Consider the following 21,748-nt stretch of genomic DNA (forward strand, 5'->3'; position numbering starts at 1 on the left):
AATAATTGTTATTATTATTATCTAGTAATTCTATAGCATCACTCTCTTCCCAGAGAACTCTAAATTAATCTCTGCAATTTCTATCAACACATTAATCCACTGGTCACTGTAGGGAAACCTCAAATTCAAAGCTAGTATGCTAAAGGAATAAAGGTAGTGTGCTAAATAATTCAAAGGTAGCATTGCTGGAAGCTAAAAATCTTTTCTTCTAGAACAAATTTACAGTAAACACACCACCATGTACTTAAATGTGGATAATTTCCAAAGTTTTTTTTTTTTTTTTTTTTTTTTCAGAACAATCTCCCAGATTTATTTCTAGTAATCCTGAAAGGGTAGAGAAGACTTCATAGCTTGACTTTCCCAGCCAAAAACCACTGTACTTCATACCTTTCTCTATAACCAAATAGGATGCCTGCATTCCTGCTTGCTGGTATTCCCCCACTTCAGTGTCTAAAAGCCACCAGCCAGGTCTCTGTGGTTTCATTTCAATTGTTCTAAATAAGCCTTGAAAAAAAGGAAATGAAATGTATCAGAAATATTGGCATTACAAGGCTGATGTCAGTGATGGTGAATTTTAAACCAAAGACCTTCTTATGACTTAATCCAGAAAATTTAAATACACATTGCAATAAGAGCAGTAACTTCCACCAACTCAGTGATTTCTTTTCTTAGCAAGCTAGTTCTAGTTGGAGACTGAGATTGGAATCAAGTAGCCAGATGAAAACCCAACCTTTGCTGATGGTGCAAAGTTCAAAACCTTGACTGCCTGTAAACAGCAGATATCTGCATGTTAACTACAGTGCTGAACAGTGTAGTGAACAGTGTTTATTACATAATGCAGGGATGTGAAGTCTGTGGTGCTGGTTATGATTCTTACTCCTGCTGTACCAGTGTGTTGTTCCAGTAATGAAAAGAAGCCAAAAGTAGAAGTGGGAAAATTAGAAGTATGGGCCCTCTCTGCATGCCCCAGGAGTGTCAAGGACTGAGCAGGAAGCAGATATGGTTTCAGTTTCTTGATGCACTTTTTAGAAAGCACAGGATATGTCCTCATTGCTTTTCTTACATTCCTAGTTGCTGCAGACAATTCTTCAGGTAATTCCAGCTAATTCTGGTTCCCATTTAAACAAAAATATGTAGATTTCACAGTGAAAAGCACTACCTTAAAAATAATTAAATAAAACAGTGAATAAACGACCCCTACTGTTCACTAAAACTCCTAGTATTCCAAGCCAGTCCCATTATTTTGATCTCCTTGTCCGTTTTTTCCTTGAACCCTTGTAGCTGGCAATACAGGCTTCATAAGTGCTGTTAATTGCACACTGGCACTGCTGACAATGATGAGGCAGAAGACTTCATCCTGCAGTCTAATGAATACTTACAGCCTATTTCTCCCTGGAGAAAGAATAAGAATTCTCCTAGGGCTCACAGTTGCTCTTTCTGTTCTGTATCACTTACCCAGACGTTAAAACCCCTAAACTCTCACCATATGGAGACCTTTAAATTGGTGTGATAATGACAGACTGCAAAGATCACCCCTTAGAACTTACTCTGCTCTGATGCTTACCTGGGAGCAGAGTGTATGTACCAAGCTGATACTCTGGCTCTCCTTGTTCTATGAAAGTCTGCCCATGAAAATGAACAACATGAATGTCTTTTGGCCCACCCATATTCATCAAGTGCCATCGGACTGTTTCACCTTCATACATCCTCAAGCCTTGCAAATTGTAGGTAATCCCATTAATGGCTGAAAAAAAAGATTGTTAGTCAGGAAAACTGCTCACAAAACTGGTCTCAAAGTACTAGAAACTAATTATTACCAAAATATTTAATGAAGCAATGCGCTTGGGAAAACCATATTTTTTTCCAATTTAATGTGCAACACACTTTATGGTCTATACTTTATGGTCTACTTTATGGTCTATGTACATCAATACAGAAAATCCAGGGAGCTCACCAGAAGATTTGAGAATAGCTTGGTAGCAACATAGCAGCCAGGAAAAGATTTAAATGTAAGATGGGAATATCAGGCCCAAAAGAAAGGGCAGCTATCCAAAACTCTTTCTGCAGCTCCCAATTCCACAGGCACAACTGACATACCTCTATATCCACAGAGAGGTGTATGAAGGGCTGTCCTACAGCTGCTTCAAATTCCTCATTAGAACTACCTGATTTGTCAAATTATTAAAATATTGTTAAATTTCTTGCAAGTTGTCAGCGTACTAGCTTCTTATTGCAAAGAAAACTTCTTTGTTTCTTTTTTTCTTTTAATATGGGCGGAATATGTATGTGAATACAATAGAGAAGTTTTCTGTTGAAAGTTTCAGTCTAATATGTCCTTTCTTCATTTTAATAGCAAATTTCCCATCATTGCTAATTTTTACATGTAAACCCATGACTACTATGGGTACAATGGATAACAACAAAAAAAATTCACATAACTAATATGTGGGATTTACGCATGTTGAAAAGAACTGTGAGCTGACATACTTCCCCTGACACCCTCTATCCCAATAAACTGCATATTTGGGAAAATGAAATAAGTACCATAGAATTTGTGGCATTGCTGCATTTCTTGTGTCTTCTCATTACAAGTCCTTCCAGAATGTCTGTTGAAGTACCAGCTTTTCTCTTCATCAAAGACCATAAAAAGCAAGAAGAAGTCTCGGGTATTCGTTCTGCTGCTGTTTGATTTGCTGAAGGCTCCTTTTTCACAGATCAGTATTGGTCCAATCAAACCAGACTGAATGTCTTTCTCCTAGAAGGTAATAAATTCATGTTTAAAGGTAAAAGTGGATTTCCCAAAAGATGTTAAAAAACCCTATAGCATTCTGCAGGAATGCATCAACCCCTAAAAATACAAAGTAAGTCCCAGAATTACTGCTCTCTTCTATCTTTACTCTCCCCTGCTCAGTCTACCAGAATTGCCCAGTTCAAATCTTCCATACCTTATGTCCTGCTTTAGCTGAATGCAAGAGATTAAACATCAGATGGGAACATTGAGCCCAAAAGAAAGGACAGCTATCAAGAAACGAGTTCTGCATCTTGCACTTCTACAGCCATACATCATTTGGAGATATTCAAAACCCAGCTGAACACTGGTTCTGGACAAACTACTCCAGCCAACACTGCTTGAGTTGCAGTGGTGGACTGAATGATCTCTGGTGATGCCTACAACACAAGTGTTTCTACGATTCTGTGATCAACCCCAGCAACACCACCACTTCGACTTTCATTCCCTTACCAGGTTTAAATCAGAGTAGTAGATCCAGGACCGACAAGCTGCTCCTGACTGCACAGGGCCCGATTGCTGGTTTGCATACCATACATATATGTAGCTGTTATTTGGCTGAACTTCATCTTCCTTAAACCAAGCAGTAGATTCATCATCATAAACACTTCCCTCAGAGGACTTTTCATAGAGGACTCCATGGGCATGGAGGGAATATGGTCTGGATGCCAGATTCTTAAAATGAACCTAAAAAACCCAAAATAGATTCTGTTCAGCAAACTCAGGCCTAAAGTCCCAACACACTAAATTCCCATGACCTCAAACCAGGTCAAGATTTGCATAAAGATTACAGGCTACATTGTACATGGAAAAGCCACCAGAGAGAGCTTTTGACATCTCCATGCAGTCTCCACCTTTGAAGCAGGTAGTTAATGAAAAATCAGAAAGCACATGTTTAGCTCCCTGTCTTCCAACAAGGTGAGGCTCCCAGCACATTTACTGCTTCCCCTCATACCTGGAGCTGCTTAGTTATTGCCCTTAGTTAGCAGGGAAATGGGGAGTTTCTGCCTCTTAGCTTTCCTGCAGTCATTACAATATAGTAACTCTAGACCTCTGTATGTATCATTCTTGCTGAAATCTGTGCTTCCCAATTGTCCCAAAGAAACACCAGAATGGTGTTTATTTACCTCTCCTTAGAGAATAATGCTCCCAAGATACACAATCTTTTTCTTCTTTTACTCATGTTTTAAACATAGTCTGGTGAGTTCCTATTGCACACCACTCCTACTGAAATAAGCAGAAAGCACTAAGATCTATTCTCCTTATCTAAGTCCATCCTTGTGGTTGGAAGACTGGATGAAGAAGGATGAGAAGAGAAATTTTACAGCAGTCTGCTTCCTAATGCAAATATACCACAGTGTCACCAGGGACATGGTTCCTCTTCATCCTTGTTGACAGTTCTAATAGAATCCTGCACACTTACACAGCAAAAGCTTTTAGAGGAAATAATACATTTTCTCAAAAAGTTTATAATATTCTTGAACACATATGTACTAATTTTTGAGTTTAGAAAACTCATTTTTCATTAACATTAAACATAAATCTTATTTTACAGTAGATCAATGAGCCAGTATTTAGTGCTGGGAAACATAAGAAAGAAAAATAGAATTTAATTTGCTGTGGACAGGAGAGAAAAAAGATGTGTTTATTTGAAACACATCACACTGCTTACAAGTTCACAGTGCAACTTGTAGCTTTGAAAACTGTTTCCCCTTCATTGTATTTTAAAAATTTGTGGTATTTTTAGATCCATTCTGTCACTCTCCAAGATCACTGTAAGAATCTTATCCTGCACACACAATCAAAACATTGACCTACTAAGATAACATCGTCCACTTCAGCCCGAATAACTGGCCCCAGGATGCCAAGATGTTCTGTATATTCATCTTCATCCTGAAGAGTCGAAAAGGTACTGTCTGTATAGCTCTGGAAAATCACCTTATGTCTGCTGCCATCTTTACAGGTTTTGTCATTCCTCATTGCACTGAAAGGAAAACCCCAATTAAAATCCCACACAGGGAATCAGAAATATTAGCTTTGATAAAACCTGAGAACTCATACAGCAGAAACATTTTAGAATTCTATGAATAGAAAGAATAAACACTCAAATGTCTTCAAACTGTGTCAGGGAAGGTTTAGATTGGATATTAGCAAAAATTTCTTTACCTAATGGGTTGTTCAGGGAAGTGGTTGAGTCCTGGTCCCTGGAAGTGTTTAGAAGATATGTGTATGTGGTTCTGAGGGACACAGTTTAGTGGTGAACCTGGCAGTGCTGGGTTAAAGGTTGGATCAATGGTCTTAAAGGTGTTTTCCAACCTTCTGTGAATCTGCAAAATGAGTGTCAGATGGTTCTGAAAATCACGGCAATGTTTAAGCAATTAAAGTTCTACAGTTGGATAAGAGATCCCTCAACCATTTGGTAAACTATCCCTAAGAAACACCAACAAGTCTCTCAAAATCCATTTGAGCTCTATTTTCCTTTCATTCTTAGCCTTAATAATCTTAATTGGAGTTTGGCTGAGTGTAGTGAGCCTATCACCTACACCATACTGTCTTTCAGACCTTTATATCTGATAATACCTGCATTTTGCACCACAGATCTGGTGTAGTAAAATAAGTTTTTAGACATTCAAACTGATGTTCAGGTCTTAAATAGAAGCGTTGAAATGCTATTATAATTACCTACAAATTTTGCTTTATTATCAATTCAGCAAAATCAAAAAATGTAATGTAAATTACATAGAAGAAATACTGAGTTACAGCTCTTCAATACACTGAAACAGGATATGCCACGAGCTCTGTTAATTCACTGGAACTATACAGATCACACCAGCTGAGGATGAACACCTCTGGAGAGACCTATATAGGGGTCTAAGCATAAAAAAGTTCTTGATTTTGCAAGTGCCCAAAGAAACTGTCTTGTTTCTGCTATTTTTGCAAGTGCCATTTATATGGACTAAGATAAAGCAGGAGTAAATAATGAAAAAATGTTATTTTTATTTCCATCATATTAAATGTAAATTCAGTTTGAGAAATAATCTATATTTGAAGATTCATTTTGCATAATGAAAATATTCTTGCTCCTGTTTTGGCTGCTTGTGATAAAAATCCAAAGTTGTGCGAGTTTTGGTTCAGCTTTTTGATGAAAATGACAAGGAATTCTATGCCTTGTTGGGTGAGCACTGATCCTAACCTGTATCAATTAAGAGAGTGAATTTTTAGTACAGTGTTTCTCTCAGTATATTCTCACATATTCTTTGCTGTGGCACAGTAGCCAGTCTTGCCTGTCAAAATGTAACAAAATCCCTCAACCTTAGGATTCAGTCACCTTCTGATTTCTCTAAAGAGCAGGAGCAACAATAATACTTTATTCAGCTTTGTTTTTACTCTGAATATAAGGCAGTCACCAGTGTGATTAAAAAACTTGCAGCTTTCATATAATTTTTAATACTGCAGCCTTGTGAATTTGTAAAGTGCTGCTATCCCATTTTCCAGCAGAGAACTGAGACACCAGAGCCATTTCCTGCTAGTGCCAGAAACTGATTTCACCCGCCTATAAGCACACTCCATTCTAGATTCCATCAGTTAGTCCATTAAATTCCTGGAAAGACTTTGTGCAAGGAGGCCTCTGTTCTGTGTACACATACCAAGAACAGAAGCACAAAGTAAAACATTCAAGTATAACAAAACAAGCTGCAAGATTCCCTTTTCTAAAACTCGCAGTGAGTTTTATAACTGATGTATTAAAGACTGTTACTAATGAGTCTACCAGAGGGGGACTAAAGAAAAGAAAAAAAAAACAAGAGTTCTTAGCTGTGTTGTGCTTGATTATAGTGATCTCACTCTGACATTTCTAAGGCGAGTGAGTCTCCTGCAGAAAATACTTATGGTTCTGCCACTGAAATGTTAGAAATCGGATGCACATTACAGACGCTTGCTTTTAAGTTTATCAACATGTGAATCAACATTCTGCAAGGTTTCAGGATGGTGTGCCAAATGAAAGCAAATTATTTAGGCAAACCTTTTCTTATATCCTGCATAGCTCCAGCAGACTTCTTTAGCTGCAATGTAGTATCTCCTCTTGTTGCCTCTGCTGCGCAGGTAGTGCTCAGCAATGTCATCAGGGTCACGCTGCCTACTGACGTTCACCTTGGGGTCTGTCATGTAGGGGTCATTAAAGCTCACATAATGGTACTCGTATGCCCCACCCGAGCTCTCCTCGCTGTAGGATTCTCCTATCACATAGTCGTAGTCTCCATCTGCTCGGGGAAGGCCGATTGTGATGGATGGTCTGAACTGCCGCGGGGTGAGGCCGTCACCCACTGACTCTCCGTGCCTGCCTCTGCTCACATTCACCCTCTGGCTGCCCTCGCTGCCTGCCCTGGTGGTATCTGTGCAGCACGGCGCTGCCGTGTGGTTGGTCCCACCTGGAAGCAATGCACGGCCAAACCCTGCTACAGAATTGCTGGGCTTTTTGGGGTTTCTACTCCTTGGGCTCAGCAAGTAGGTAATTTTTGCATCTTCCTTCTTTCTCCTTCGGATCTTGAAGGTTCCAGACAAAGTCAAGGTATCATTGTTGTTTCCCTCCTTTCCATTATGAGTTGGGTGCATGTGGGTCCCTTTCTGGTTTTCCCCCATTAGATCTGAGAACCCTTGATACTTCTTCATATCCTCCTTATTTATGGATGCTGTACCATTTCTGCCATGACAATTTAACTTGCCACCAGCAGATTTATCTAAGTTTGCCTCTAATCCCAGATTCATCTTTGCAGATACCAAATTCCATTCCTCACTAGTCATTTTAGATGAATATTTCCCAGCCCCAGGCAATGATGCTTCTAGTAAGTTCTTCACTACAGCAGGACTAGAATTAGGGCTTGTATTGTTTAACATATATTCTAAAGTAAAAACATCTTCTGGTTTATCTTTGGATATCCTGGATTCAGAAAGGCCAGATGCATTAGACCGATCTCCTACTATGAGGTCCAAATCCAGTGTCAAGTTAACTGTGTGCATGGCGTTTTCCATCTTCTTTCCCTCTTTTTCCAGATCATCATCATGTTCATTTGGCAGTTGGCCAGTTCCCACCATGGCTTCATTGGATGTGTTTTCTGTATGATGCACAGAAAGAGGTGCATCAGTCTTGCCAGAAAATGAGACATTTTTATTTCGGACATGATTTAGAAGGGTATTCATCTTTTGGACAGAGTAAAACTTAATGGCCAGTGAGCTTCGCCTTTTCCTTCTCTGGTTAGTAGTATAATTTCCTCTTCCTGTGCTTTGATCTTGATGTTTTTCCAGAAAAGGTTTACTGTCATTTCCACCAGTTGGAAGCTCTTCTGCAACATTCACTGGGCCTTCCCCATTGTTCAGCAAGTGTTCACCTGCAGACATGTTACTGTGAGCTATTTCATAGCTGCTTTGGCTCCTATTCTCAAATACCAAGTCAGCTTCTCCATCACTCGTGGTAGCTAAAACTAAATCCTCTTCTGCTGTGATTGATATGTGATTTGACTGGAATGTTTCAGCCTTGCCTGGGGGAAGAGGAGTGATATGAGCTTCTAAGAACTTAGAGTTGTTTGTTGTTCCACTACTATTTATAGCTGTCAGACCTGAGCCAACTGCCACCTCAGAACTCATAGCCTCAGTGTCTTCATACTCCTCCCAGGCCAGAGCTGTAAGATTCTGTTTTTCTTCATCACCTGCTGCCTTTCTTGAGCCTCGGATGGAGTAAAAAGAAGCCAGGTAATCCTGGTAATCTGATTCCTCCTTATTTTCCTCATTTTCTTGCACATCTTCCTCAGCTGAAGTCGTAACAGCCTTTCTTTCAGTCTTGGTGGGACTTAAAGCCACAACATCAAATGTTTCATCTTCCTCATAGTCACATTTAGCGTCCCTGAATCTCAGCCTCATGCCGTAACTCATTTCTGGGGTGCCCCAGGATGCCAAAAGCCAAGTGCCTGCAATTGAAATAAAGGTTTTATGAGACTGGACAGTGTTTGTCACATAAGTGGCCAAGGCAAATAGTTGGTGTTGCTTCTACAGCACCTGCTATAGAAGACTGCTAATCTTGACCTGGGATATTAATGAGCTCTCACTGCAGTGAAAAATAATTATTAAATATAGACAAATAAGAGCACATATAAATAAATCTAGGAGACGGAATCTTTTCCATAGATTAAGCTGTAACTAGAACCTGAGTCCAAAAATAACCCACGAAAGAGATGGATATGATAAAGAAAGAAACAAATTAAAGGATCTGATGTTTAGATCTAAGAGTGAGACTTTTCAAGATAAAGTTTCAATTTTATCCTGTCTTTACTGGTGCATGCACTGCTACATTCTGAGCAGAGAAAATACATTCTGAGGCAATGTTGGCAAACATAGTATTTTAAAAGCTTTTGAATAAACCATGGATGATCTTTAATAAGTATAATAAGAATAAAGCAATTTGAATTTCCAATCTGACACAAGCTATTTAAGCTGCCAATCTGAGGCATCTTGGATTAATTTAAAGGTTTTAATAATTCCTCCAAAACCTTGTCACAAGGTAAGTTCTCGATTGGAAACTAGTAACTTCAGAGAAGAAAATAAAATGTTTCCCTAAAAAACCTCAAATCAAGTTCTTTGCTTGTTAAACCTTGCTTTTGGAATGAACATAAATGACAGAATAGACAGAACGAACACCCTGATAAACAGTTTTTTTTATTAAAAAGGTCACATACAATTCTTCCTGTATTGATCAGCTTTGAATGACCTGCACAGCTTTCCTGATTTCTAAAACCAGCAAATTTATCAAAGAAAATATGGCCTAGATGGAAAGAATAGACTGCATACCAAAATCAAACAAAAATACAAGTTTATTACTGGGGAAGTTTACATGAAGTCTAATAGTGTTTTAATGATTCCCTAGTCTTGAGCAATACAAGCCACTTAAACATTTTTAAGTTATAAGGTCTTGATGCTGTGCAATACATAAAATATAATTCATTAAAAAATAAGATATTTTAAATGGGATAAGGATACTTAAACCTTGAGGGATTTTAGAATGATCACTCAAAGTGGACAGACTTCAATGACAAAGAATCTGTCCTTTTTGGAAGTAATGCCTTAAATGTGGACTACATGGGTTCTGATGGCCCCTCTTCCAGGACACAGTGGTAATTCTAGCTAGACATTGAGATGTATCCCACAGTCCAGTGACCCAGTTCAGGCAGGCAGATTTTACTGCTGCTCAATAAACACAAGACTAAGGTCAGGTGTAGCCATTTTACCCGTTAATGACCAGCAGAATTTGACAGTTTCAGCCCATTTTAGACTGCTCAGAATAGACAAGAATGTAGCAAACCTGGAAATCATACAGTGGAGTTGATACCAGTTACCGAGAAGAATCTTGCCTTAAAATTACCATTACTAACCCCAGTACTAATTGTGAAGTGAAAAAAAAAAAAAAATCACAAAATGACCAACAAAAAGAGCCTCAGTACAGCATACAGCTAAGCTGGTGTAGCCAGCAAAACTCCATGCATATGACTTGCATGGGGAATGATTAAATGTTTTCTAGCACTGTGTTTATCAGAAGAGTTTTCTCTCCTATTTATATAAGTCCTTATAGACTGGAGATTAAATAATGTCTTAGAAGAGCTGTCAAACACTACAGTTCCACCACTTACCACCATTATCCATTTCCACTGTGACCGATTCTCCGCTCATGGGGAAAAGTCTCAATGTATCCTCGTATTTCCCTTGGTACAGAAAAAAGTGTCCAGCAAGGCGAACAGAGACAAGCTCATCATGAGTGCCAACACTGAAAAAGTGCCACTGAACCACAGTATCTCGGCAAAATCCAAGGATTTCACTGCTGTCAGACACATAGCCATTTATTGCTAAAAGGAAAGCAAAGTGTTTATTTTGGTATGTTTATTTTACAACTTCCCATTCTTTGATGTCAGTGCACCGGACTTATGTTTGCACTGGGAAGAGACTGGCACAGAGCTGAAAACATGGTAATTTCCATCTCTAAAAATATTATTTCTAAGGCAGCAGGGTGCTGCATCAAAATTTAGTTAACCCTTGTCTTTGCGTCAGGGTCCAGCGCCAGCCTAGCTACTAGTGGCAAGATGTGGGTAGGCCTTTGCTCCCTGGCAGCTAGCAATAAAACAAGGGGAAATGGCCTCAAGCTGCACCAGGGGAGGTTCAGGTTGGACATCAGGAAAAATTTCTTATATATGGAGTGTATAACCATTGTAACAGGCTCCCAAAGGAAGCAGCAGAGTCATCATCCCTGGGAGTGTTCAAAAAACAAATGAATGTGGCAGTCTGCAATATGTTTTAGTGGGCATGCTGGTATTAGGTGAGAGGCTGGACTTGATCTTGGAGGTCTTTTCCAACCTTTCTAATTCTATGACATGTCCTATTTGTGTCCAGTGCCACCTGGCACAGTTAGAAGTTCATTGACTCTCTGGAGGATTCCCCAATCACAGGTACTTCTGAGAACAAGCAATCACTGAGTGCTCAGGTTCATATAAGCTTTCCTAGTATTCATTTCAGTATCCCACTCACTGTGCATTATATTCGAGTTATAGAACTTGGGATCATCCCTTTTAACAGTGGCTGGGTTGCTGCAGTACTCCTTGATGTTATCCTCTAGGTACCAGCTCTTATTTTCATCGAACACAGCAAACACTGCCTGCTGCTCCTCATCTGCCTTTTTCTGAAAGACAATCAACACAGCAGTTACATTTTATCAGCAGATACACATATTAAGAGCTCAATCCTACAATCTCTTTCTTACTATGTGAGCAACATAAGCTTCACCAGAGTCCTGGTAAGTGTGATCCAAAGGTTATGGGGAAGGGAGCAGAGGCTCCAGACTTCAAACCTACTATTGCAACCAACCTGCAGTGGAATGCTGAGCAAGCCTCTAGCACTGCTTATGCACAGGTGGTTTATCACCGGGCTCTCTGTAACAGGGCCAGACTTCTGGTTTGACCTGACAAAGCTTCTGACATTTTTTTCTCTCAAGTGATGCTTAAGTCTTTGCCAAGCAAGATTTCAATAACTGGTAAAGGGAAGCCCTCTCCCAGAACACTCCGACGCTGTTTTAGATTCATTGTTGCTCCTAGATTCATTGTGCCTGAGATTGTCAGGTGCTATGGAACTGTCTCTGTTATAGAATGGAACCAGGTCAGATATGAATATCTTCAGAATATGAAAATATAATAGCAGCTGGAAAATTTATTATCAAGTCTAGAAATAGACTTTAAAGTCTGGCTGACCTTTTGTTGACCTTTCTTAGTGCTTGCTGAGAAACACAGAACATAATTCCCTTACTGCTGTGGACAGTTAGAGGACTGTTTCTTCAGGAGCCTATTGGTTTAACTGCTCTCCACAGAACAGTTCTCTAAGGGAAGTAAAACTAAATTCAGTGTAGCATAAATAGCATTATTTGAGCAAAATCTGCCCAAACAAGTTACCTGCACACCCTTTTGCGTCAGTGCTTCACTTTTACAAATCAGAAGTGGGCCAATCAGTCCAGAGGCTATATCTCTCTCAATATTTACAGCACTGTGATACATCCTTGTAATACATTGTGCATCCTGTGCAGTGGGTTGGTCTGTTTTAGCAATCTTCCACTCATAAGTGTATGTATTCCCTGGTTCAACTCCTGTACTCTGGGTGCCATTGCCTAAGGAAAAACAAGAACAGTAATGATACAAACTCAGAGCCAAATCTTAATATCAAGCTGCATCTTCTAATGACATTAGTGTAGTTTGGCCATTAAAAGATACCTTAAGATAACTGAAATTCAGCAAGAACTAAAATAACAAACAAGAACAGAAAACTAACACAACAAAGAGGGTATTTGTCTCTGCTTTGCAGATAATACCTTGGTTTCTCTATAAGGCAACACAACAGGTAAGGAGAGGCAGAGCACAGAACTGAGGTCTCCCAGTCATGCACATTCTCAGCCACAGCACCTCCTTCAAAGCAACAAAACCATCCATAACAGTTAGTGATGTGCAAAAATATATTTCACAAATTTTTTACTTGTGGGATCCAGAGGATAATCAGCTCCTTCTGCATTCTTTGCAAGTGTCACTCCATGGAAATAAATGCTGTAGGGTCGACTGGCCTTATTTTTGAATACAATCTACATTAATAGGCAAATGAAAAAAAAAAATTAGGATTAAACAAATCCTTGTCTGAATACATAATGAAGTTACCACTACAGTAGAATTTGCACCTGGGTTTAGCCCAGAAAGTGCCAGAAAGGCAAAAGGGTGTCTTAAGTATTGTTTGATATATAGACCCAAAGAATAATTGCTGTTACCATTCTGCTGGACTTTGTAGACCCCACTCAGTGAAGTTCAGCTGCTTACAGCTGGGCTCTGGAAGGTTTAAAAAGAACACTTGTTCTTCTAGTTACTAGGCACACATTATCTCTGGAAATATGAAGTTACTGACTGAAGTTCTCAAAAACCTTCAATATGGGATAAAAAAAATTTAAAAAAAAAGCTTGTCCCAGACTCTAAGGCTCAGAGGGGATATGTAAGGAAAAGGCAAAATTTCTTGCCTATTCTTGACAAAAACACGATTAAAAAAAAAAAAAAAAAAAAAAAGAGAGAGAGAAAGAGAAAAGAAAAAAAGGAACGTGCTAAGCTCAAATTCAGAGCCACAGAGTCATGGTGGAAATTATAGAAGTTAAAGGTTATGGAACTTTGTGATGCATCATTAAATGACAACAGAAAGACAAGTGGATGTGGTAGCAGCACAAGCTTGTAATGAAAATATTTTGTAGTTTCATGGTATAACCTCATGAAATAACATTTGATCAAGGAAACTGAGTAGCTTTGTCTAAAACAGCTGGAAAAAAATATTAGCATAAGAAACAAGAGGCTCATGAAGTTCAACCTCACATACAAATTCCCTCAGAAGTCCACCCAGGTCTAGGGTTTTTTTCCCATTTGGACCAGTATACATATATCAGTCAACATATATTTTACAGAGTGTGACTGAAGCATGTTTATGTTGTAAAATCAAGCACAATCATGGAAACTATAGAAGGAACACTGAAAAATGCAAACGAAACACTGTTACTTATGATCATACTTTTTAACAGGGCCAGTATTTAGAACATTAGCTATATTATTTGAAAGACAACAAAAATCAAACTAGTTCTTTTGTATCTCTGCCTCAATGAAAAACATGTTATAGTATAAATAATCTCTGTATTTGTGTTACTTACTCTGACTTTATCATTGATTTGAGCTCTGATAATAGGGCCCAAGATTCCAGTTTCCTTGGGACGAGGATTTTCCAGACGTTTAGTAAAGCTGGCATCAGTATATTGTGTAAATATAGCCTTTTTATACCTTTTACCTATGAGATTGGAGAAGTTGTCCAAGTGTTGTGATTTATAGTGTCTTAAAAATAAAGGAAAAAAATTATCAACAAAACTTGAATAGTAGCATCTGTTAAAATACAAAAATAGTATTCAAGCAACTGGTAGAAATCCACTGCTTGAAAACAAAACCAAACCCTAAACTTACCTAAAGCTTTTCATTCCAAACTCTAACCTAAATTAGGTAAGAAGAATCTTAGATCATTACTTGTGTTTTGGTATTACATATGACAAATTAATATCTGAGTTTACATTTAGCAGTGTACATACAAGTATGAAACAATCTGAAGCAGCAGGTACAATTTCAAGGTAAGACAGAAATCACTGTTTCCCTTTTTCAAAGGCCTAGTTGAGCATGGAGAAAAATAAATCAATTTGCTCACAGTAGCAAAGACTCCAGGAGAAATAGGAGCACAGACTTAACACTTGTATGATGCACAGTCAGGCATCATACAAGTAAGTACTGTTACACTGAGGTTTCAAATATTAAAATTGTTAATGTTGAGAGAAAAACTAGAATAAATACTTGGACTTTACACAGAGCAACATGTTTGCTGTCACTCACAGTTCAAAAAAGGTTACTGAAAAGGGATAAACTCTGGAGTTTTGTAAAAAAGGAGGAAAGATCAAAGCAGTGAGGTGGTTAAGAAAGGCAGTGTGACTGTCAGGAAAGATATAAAAGTTAGTTCTGTGCAGTTCAAGAGCACATAAGGGAAGCAAATCATGACAAAGGAGAGTGAGTTGTGCAAACACTGTATTTCTAAGGAGACATATGAAAGTACAACCCTCACAAAATAAGGAATTTGTTTTCTTCTGCTTAAATCCTTAAAGATTCATATGAGTATCAGTTTGTAAAGGCTCGTAAAGGCACAAATAGCAATGAGGAACTGACAGATTGGAAATTTAACCCCACAGTGCACTGTGCACTATGACATCATGTATGTTACAGTATTCCTTCTATTCATCTTAAGTTGAGCAAAATAGCCCAATATGCTTACTTATGCAGATCTCATTTATAGAGAGCTCTTTCTCCTGTTCCCTAAACACTTTATTGTAGTGAACTTCTAAAAACTTTTAATCTCCAGAAATATTCTCTCCCTTTCTCCTAGATTGTTTATCTCAGAATTGATGCTGGAAAGTATTTTAGAAAATAAGTTTGTATGCTACTTTGGACAATTCCTCAGTCATCTCATTATTTTGGGTTCCCTGTGAGAGGAAAAAGAAAGTGTCCACTGTTGGGCTTCTCAGTGAAGAAAGTCACTGAAACTGGCTAGAGTCTAGTGAAGGGCCACCATGGTGATCAGAGAGCCAGACACTTGGCATAGAAACAAAATTCCAGTTTCTTCAGTCATGCTAAGACATAGCTAAGGGAGCATCTTATGTTTAACCTCAACTATCAAATTGACATTATAGAGAAAGCAGGACCACATGCTTCTCAAAGCTGCATGGTGAAGAGACGAGACACAATGGACACAAAGTGCACCATGAGGAAGAATGCTTACATACAAGGAAAAACTTTTTCACCATGAAGTTGCAAAGGTGTCAAGAGAAGCTGAGGAGTCCCTGTACTTGGAAACAATAAAAATGCAACCACATAAAGTCCAGTGCAACTTTGCTGTTGGATACCAAGAGGTTCTTTCCAGCCACAATTATCCTGTGATTTCATGTTAACATTCCCTGTTATACAGACAAACTATTATTTTACCTATCAAGAGTGTCTGGAATACTTGGGGCATAATCCCAGGTAACTTCTTCTGCAGCAATGAAATAGTCCCAGGTTTTGACCATAAGGCGTTCTCTATAGGAGAGACGATTCTTCTTCACCTCTTTGTCCCCACAGTCCCTTACAGTGAGGTAACCGTGCATTCCAGCTAATTGAGAGGAAACAGGACAACAGTGATTTCCCATCTGAGGAACTCTTACCACTTCAGCTGTTTTTTCACCCCCAAAAGATATCTCCATCTCTTGTAAAAAAGTTATTTTTCTCATTCTTTAAAATAAATTCTGATCATTGCTGAAAGATACCACTTTCAAATGATGAACAGAAAATAGTTTTATCACATTGAAATACCCTTAGCTGAAAGTACTCAGTTTCTCAAGAAACAGATGGTTTCTTACTAATTTTATAGTGGTGCTTATCTGAACAGTTCACAGAGACTTAAGTACTGGAGTATTGAATCACTGTTGCTGTGTGATGTGGACACTGTAGTAAAAGTGCAGATAACAACATCTTTCAGTTCACCATGCACTCCCAACAGAATACCTGGTTCTTGGTCAGTTTCTTAGCGAAATGACAAAACCACCTGAAACAGATTAACTGTACCAACTGTACCGTTGTTGCAAAACAGCAGAAGTCATTTGGGACATAGAGAAGGACAGCTTTAGTGGTGCCTAATAACTAGATGTTTCCTTGCCTTGCAGGTGCTTTTGGACAAGAGAAGATATGAGCCACCTTCCTTCCTCAGTCACAGTCATGTTTACGGTGGTTGAGGCTCCTCCCACCAAGTTAACAGCAGAAACTCTGCGATGTTTTTGCTCCATGGACTGGCCATTGATATGAATGGAGAAGATTTCTGGCTTGGAACTCATTCCTATTAAGTGCCAGCTAATGTTGTCATATGCACAAGCCTCTAAATCTGAAAGAGACAAGAGATTAGGGTTCAGAATACAGGCAAATCATGCAATTTCCCCATGCACCCTCGGTTTCAGTGAATCTTCACTGAAAACATTAAAAAAAATTTGCTGTGATCAACGTTTGCAACAAGAGGAAGTTCCAGAAGCATGTAAATGGAACAGATACCAAAATCACGTGTCAGTGGAAGATAGATGACACTTACCTGCAAGTGACAAACTGACTTATAACAAGATGGGAAAAAACAGGAAAAAAACCAGTGCCTTCTTTTGGAAAGCTGACCTGTTCTTGCTTGTGAAGTGAGGGGAAAATAGGGCAGGAAATGCAAATAACAAAGCGAGGATCTAAGATAAAGATTGATGTGGTATCTAGTGACAGTAACTACCCTCTACAATATTTCCTTAAAAAAATCGCCACTTAAGACAGCCTTTTCTTGAGCCTATTTGCTCAATGGATGGGAGAGAGATATTAAAGTTTTTTCTTAGGAAAACAACAGAAAAGCAGTAGCAACAGAACTGCCCCACTACTATCTTCCTAGTCTTCTCACTTAATTGAGTCTTTTAATGATAACTGACTTTCCACTTTCAGGAAGTTTTGCACCCAGTATGTTCTATATGCTGTAAAACCAACAATTCACTTAATCAAATCACTCTCTCACCATCAGCTTGTTAAAAAAAACCAAGAAGTTTTTATTATTTTTTTTAAAGTTAGTAATCCTTTTATTCAAGCAGAAGTCTTCCTAGAAGTAATCTCATTATTCCTATCAGTAATCTGGTGTGACTTCCTTTCAGCAGCACAGGTTTTCTTGCAGAATTTAGATGCTCACAGACACATTCTAAAAATGGCTGTATCCCATTTCTCCACGTTCCCATTCTTGTGCATGAAAAGCAACTAAAGGTAATATTCAGTGTTCATAAATGTTAGTTTCATTTCACATAAGCCAGAACAGTACCTGGTAACATTCCATCAGTATAGCCATTAATTGTATACTTGACTGATGCTGATTTTTGCCAACTCTTGTTTTCATCAAATACACCAAACATCAGTACGTATTCCCTGTCAAAATGTTTCTGTGACCCATCCTCCTTTAGACTTCCTGTGAAGGAGAAACAACAGGTATTAATTTGAAGCAGAAATAAAGCAGATTTCACATGTAGTTGCATTAATGTTGCATTAATATATTTAATGAGCTTGTTTCACCTGTTACCATGTACTGGCTGAGCCTGATCAAAACAAAGCCTTTAGAATGCTCATAATGTGATTTTATTTCTGGAAGTACTTTTGGATTGGGTAACCTCATCCTGAGGTTCACTAAAAATCAAAAGTCTGAAGTATTCCAGATAAAATAAGCATCATGCAATGAATTGTCTCAGACAATTTCTGCCAATATGTTGCAGAGATCACCTTAAAAAAGGGGAGTGTCAAACACCTTCAGTTCACAATCAGATGCTGTCCTCTCTTTTCAGACTGTGAGGCAAGGAGAAGAGTGATGGCAGAGTCAACAGCAGTGTGAACAGCACCTTTTCAAGCACTGAGGTCACCAGCACCTTTAAAAAGCTTAAAACTGACCACCCAGCGAACAACATTTACACACAAAAGACTTCAACAGACACTGCTGCACTGGATAGTTACAAGAAACTGTCCTGGGTGATTTTGTGATACAGATGTAATTTCTGTCAAGAAGTAGAATTCATTCTGGACATGCCACACAGAATTGGCCAGTGGATTTTTACTGATTCTTTCTGTAGATTGCTCACGTCAAAAACTTCCAGTTGCTACTTTCAAAATATAATCTGGTCCCTCTGGATTGCAAGAATGAAAAACTTGCAAACTTATTGATTATTCTACCTAGCAAAAGACAAAGTGGAAGAAATTATCTTTAATATAATTTTTTTATTTATGAGAAGCTACAAAGTTCTGTTTTTCTTCACAAAATAAACTTCCGATCAATAGAAGAATTTATCTACTTGCCACACAAAGAACATTGATGCAGTGCTTTAACTCAAAAGCCCGCTTTTTATAACCTTAACCACCTCTTAAATATGTCAGACTGTGGGGAGCTGACCCCATCCAGCAGCCAAGCACCCACTTCAATGCCTCCCCATTCCCAACAGGACAGGAGAGAGAACAGGAGGAACAAAAATGAGAAAACTCATGGGTCAATAAAGATGGTTCAAAGGTGAAGGAAAGAGGGGAAAACAACAAGCAATGCAGAAGAAATTAGTCATCATCTCCCACAATCTGACTGATGCCCAGTCAGTCTCTCAAAAACAGTCACCTTGGAAGTCAACACGCCTTGTTCTCCCCACACTGTTGCTTCCTTCTCTACCTCCATTTATTGCAGAATGATGTTAATGGTAGAAAATAACCTTTTGGCCAATTTGTTTAATCTGTTCAGATGGGTCCCCTCCAACCTGTTGTGCACCCCCAGCCCACTGTTTGGGGAGATCTGATCAGGAAAAAGAGAAAGCTTTGACACTGTGCAAGCACTGTTCAGCAAGAGCTCAAACATGGCTGGGTGTATTATCAGTGCTATTAAGCCACAAATCCAAAACACAATGCCATATGAGCTGCTGTGAAGAAACAAAACTCCATGCCAGGCAGACCAAATACACAGGTATATTGCACATCTACTAGACACAGTGCCCAGTCAAAAATCTGTGCTCAGATATGCATAGTGAGCTGTTTGTCTTTGTTCTAGCCAGAAACATACAGCCAAATTTTCTTGAAGGCAATGGTCATGCCAACCCATCTCAAATTCATATCCTACTCAAGCTCAGAGTGCATGACTTTGAGAAGCCTGTGAAGGAAGTAGTTTCAAAGTATTTGCCCAGATAAGGTAAACCAGCATGCCATAAAATATACATATACACAGAATCCCAGAGAAAGAAAACCCATGAAAATCGGGAAAATAACAAGTCCTAGATAATACTAAAAGCACCAATCATCAAAAAAATTCAGAAGGAACATAATTAATGCTACTCCAACTCCTTTGAGGTGATAAGAGTAGGTGTATTTTGCATTAAAATGGGTATTTGTAGGTGAGGAGAGTGTCCCCGTACAACCCACACTGAACCAGTGTTCTGTTTACTTTCTGGGAAGCTCTGAGGTCCGAGTCCATGCAGTCTAGACAAAATTTTTGACTCAAATCAGGATAAATAACTCACAGCACGTTCACCACAAGAAGGATATTTATTTGGAAAAACCTTGGATTTAAGGGACCAGTAAGTAGTTTAAGTACTGTACATGGTAGCATGTGGTTTCAGTTGTCCCTCAAACTAGGGATATGTATCTAGCAGCTATTTACAAGTGCAAAAACAATTTTAAGACTTAAAATCTGTTCAAATATGGACATATCTTCAAATGACTAGCCAAAGACACACTGCTCTACAATTTTAAAGCCATGTTACAGAAGAGAGTGTTCCAGGTTCTTGATCAGACAGTCTTTAAAAGACCATGGGTAAAACAATTATTTCCTGCCTTACTCTCTGAAATTGCCAAACCATTTTGAATTAAGTTTTAGAAAACATTTATTCTTAGGCAGGAAATTTGAGGTCATATACTTATCAGTTAAGCAATTGCAAATGAAACCAGTGGAGGCAAATGTATCTATATATTAATGTTTTCTGCTCATCCTAAAATTATAGGATGGAACTCCATAACAGCTGGCATTTAAAAACTTTAACATCTAAAAGAATGATGTTAAAAACATTTGTTTTGCACTGCATGTAAAGATGTGAAAAAGAAAATAATATATCTTCTCTCATACATTATAATCTTTGTTAATTAAAATATAATACCTTACAGTAGTCTTACAGCATTCATTACCTTTCTTACAAATCAGCAATGCTCCAATCAGACCAGAGTTAAAATCCATTGCCATGTTCTCATGAGAATAGTAAGCATAAGTAAGACAAGGAAGGTCAGCTTCTCTTGGACCAACTTCTTCTGATACATCCCACACATATGTGTAGAGCTGGCCTGGAAGTACAGCATCATCTCGTTTTTCTGCAGGTGATGTTCTGTCATCATATAGGGAGCCTGCCAAGAAAAGAATCAGTACGGTGGCATGAAGAAAAAGAGCAATTAAAATGCTTGGAATATCTTCCTACAATCAGCTCCAAAAGCTTGGTTTGATATTGTTTATATGATACTTCAGCTTCAAAGAGATAACTTGTGATTCCACTCACACATTGTTAAGAGTAGCATGGGGAGAGTAGCTATTCCACCACCATCCTGTTTCTTAGGGATTAAAGATTTCCTAGAAGTATCATCACTGCCAAAAGATTGGACTCTTCATCAGTCTGACTAGGGTTAGGACAGGATGAAGCTTTCAGCCTCTGCTCACTGGTGCTCTGCAGAGGAATGCTGCCCACTCTGTCACCTTTCTGTCTCTTATAAAGCCACTGCCTGGGCTGGCACTGCCTTGCTATCTTAGGCCTTTTGCATACTGCACATCCACATATGGAGGCAGGAACGGCTCATATCTGTGCCTGCCATATCCAGATCTGCAATATGACAAAGGGGAGACAGAGAACTGAAATCCAAAGTCAATATTATATGCAAAAGTTGCATAAATTAATAAGACAGTCAAACTGAACTGCCCATCACTTTCCAATGAAATGTTCTGTTCAACTCCATTAGATGGATTGGCAAAACTCATTTTGCACCTGGACAACAACCAAAGCCTTGCATGAATTTGTAAACTGTGGGTCAGAGCTCTGACTCAGCACCCAGGGCAGGGCAATCCAAGAAGCATGAACAACCAAACTCACTTCATGCTGGTAGAAATATTTTATTGTCCATTTGGTCATAGCTTATCATCTCTTTTTGCTGGCCTCATGAGGGTGTGGAGCAAAGCACCACAAAGCTGAGCATTACATTCTGAGTATCAGAACAGCATGATCAGCACTGTTAGGAAACT

At 38.7% G+C, this 21,748-nt stretch overlaps 1 protein-coding gene across 2 annotated transcripts in view; it reads right to left on the minus strand.

Moving 5' to 3' along the window:
• F5 (coagulation factor V) overlaps positions 1-21,748 on the minus strand; it is a 34,614-nt gene that overhangs the window by 7,421 nt on the left and 5,445 nt on the right. For both annotated transcript variants that reach the window (XM_021549100.3, XM_021549101.3), the window contains exons 4-18: positions 20,653-20,865; positions 17,777-17,920; positions 16,607-16,828; positions 15,898-16,063; positions 14,037-14,214; positions 12,839-12,941; positions 12,265-12,476; positions 11,351-11,501; positions 10,462-10,674; positions 6,810-8,748; positions 4,607-4,772; positions 3,242-3,475; positions 2,545-2,755; positions 1,565-1,744; positions 388-504 (exon numbers count right to left, since the gene is read on the minus strand). In XM_021549100.3, the coding sequence (XP_021404775.1) occupies positions 388-504; positions 1,565-1,744; positions 2,545-2,755; positions 3,242-3,475; positions 4,607-4,772; positions 6,810-8,748; positions 10,462-10,674; positions 11,351-11,501; positions 12,265-12,476; positions 12,839-12,941; positions 14,037-14,214; positions 15,898-16,063; positions 16,607-16,828; positions 17,777-17,920; positions 20,653-20,865 (4,449 nt within the window). The remainder of the gene's footprint in view (positions 1-387; positions 505-1,564; positions 1,745-2,544; positions 2,756-3,241; positions 3,476-4,606; positions 4,773-6,809; positions 8,749-10,461; positions 10,675-11,350; positions 11,502-12,264; positions 12,477-12,838; positions 12,942-14,036; positions 14,215-15,897; positions 16,064-16,606; positions 16,829-17,776; positions 17,921-20,652; positions 20,866-21,748) is intronic.

Source organism: Lonchura striata, chromosome 2 (assembly GCF_046129695.1).
Source record: "Lonchura striata isolate bLonStr1 chromosome 2, bLonStr1.mat, whole genome shotgun sequence".
Taxonomy (NCBI): domain Eukaryota; kingdom Metazoa; phylum Chordata; class Aves; order Passeriformes; family Estrildidae; genus Lonchura; species Lonchura striata.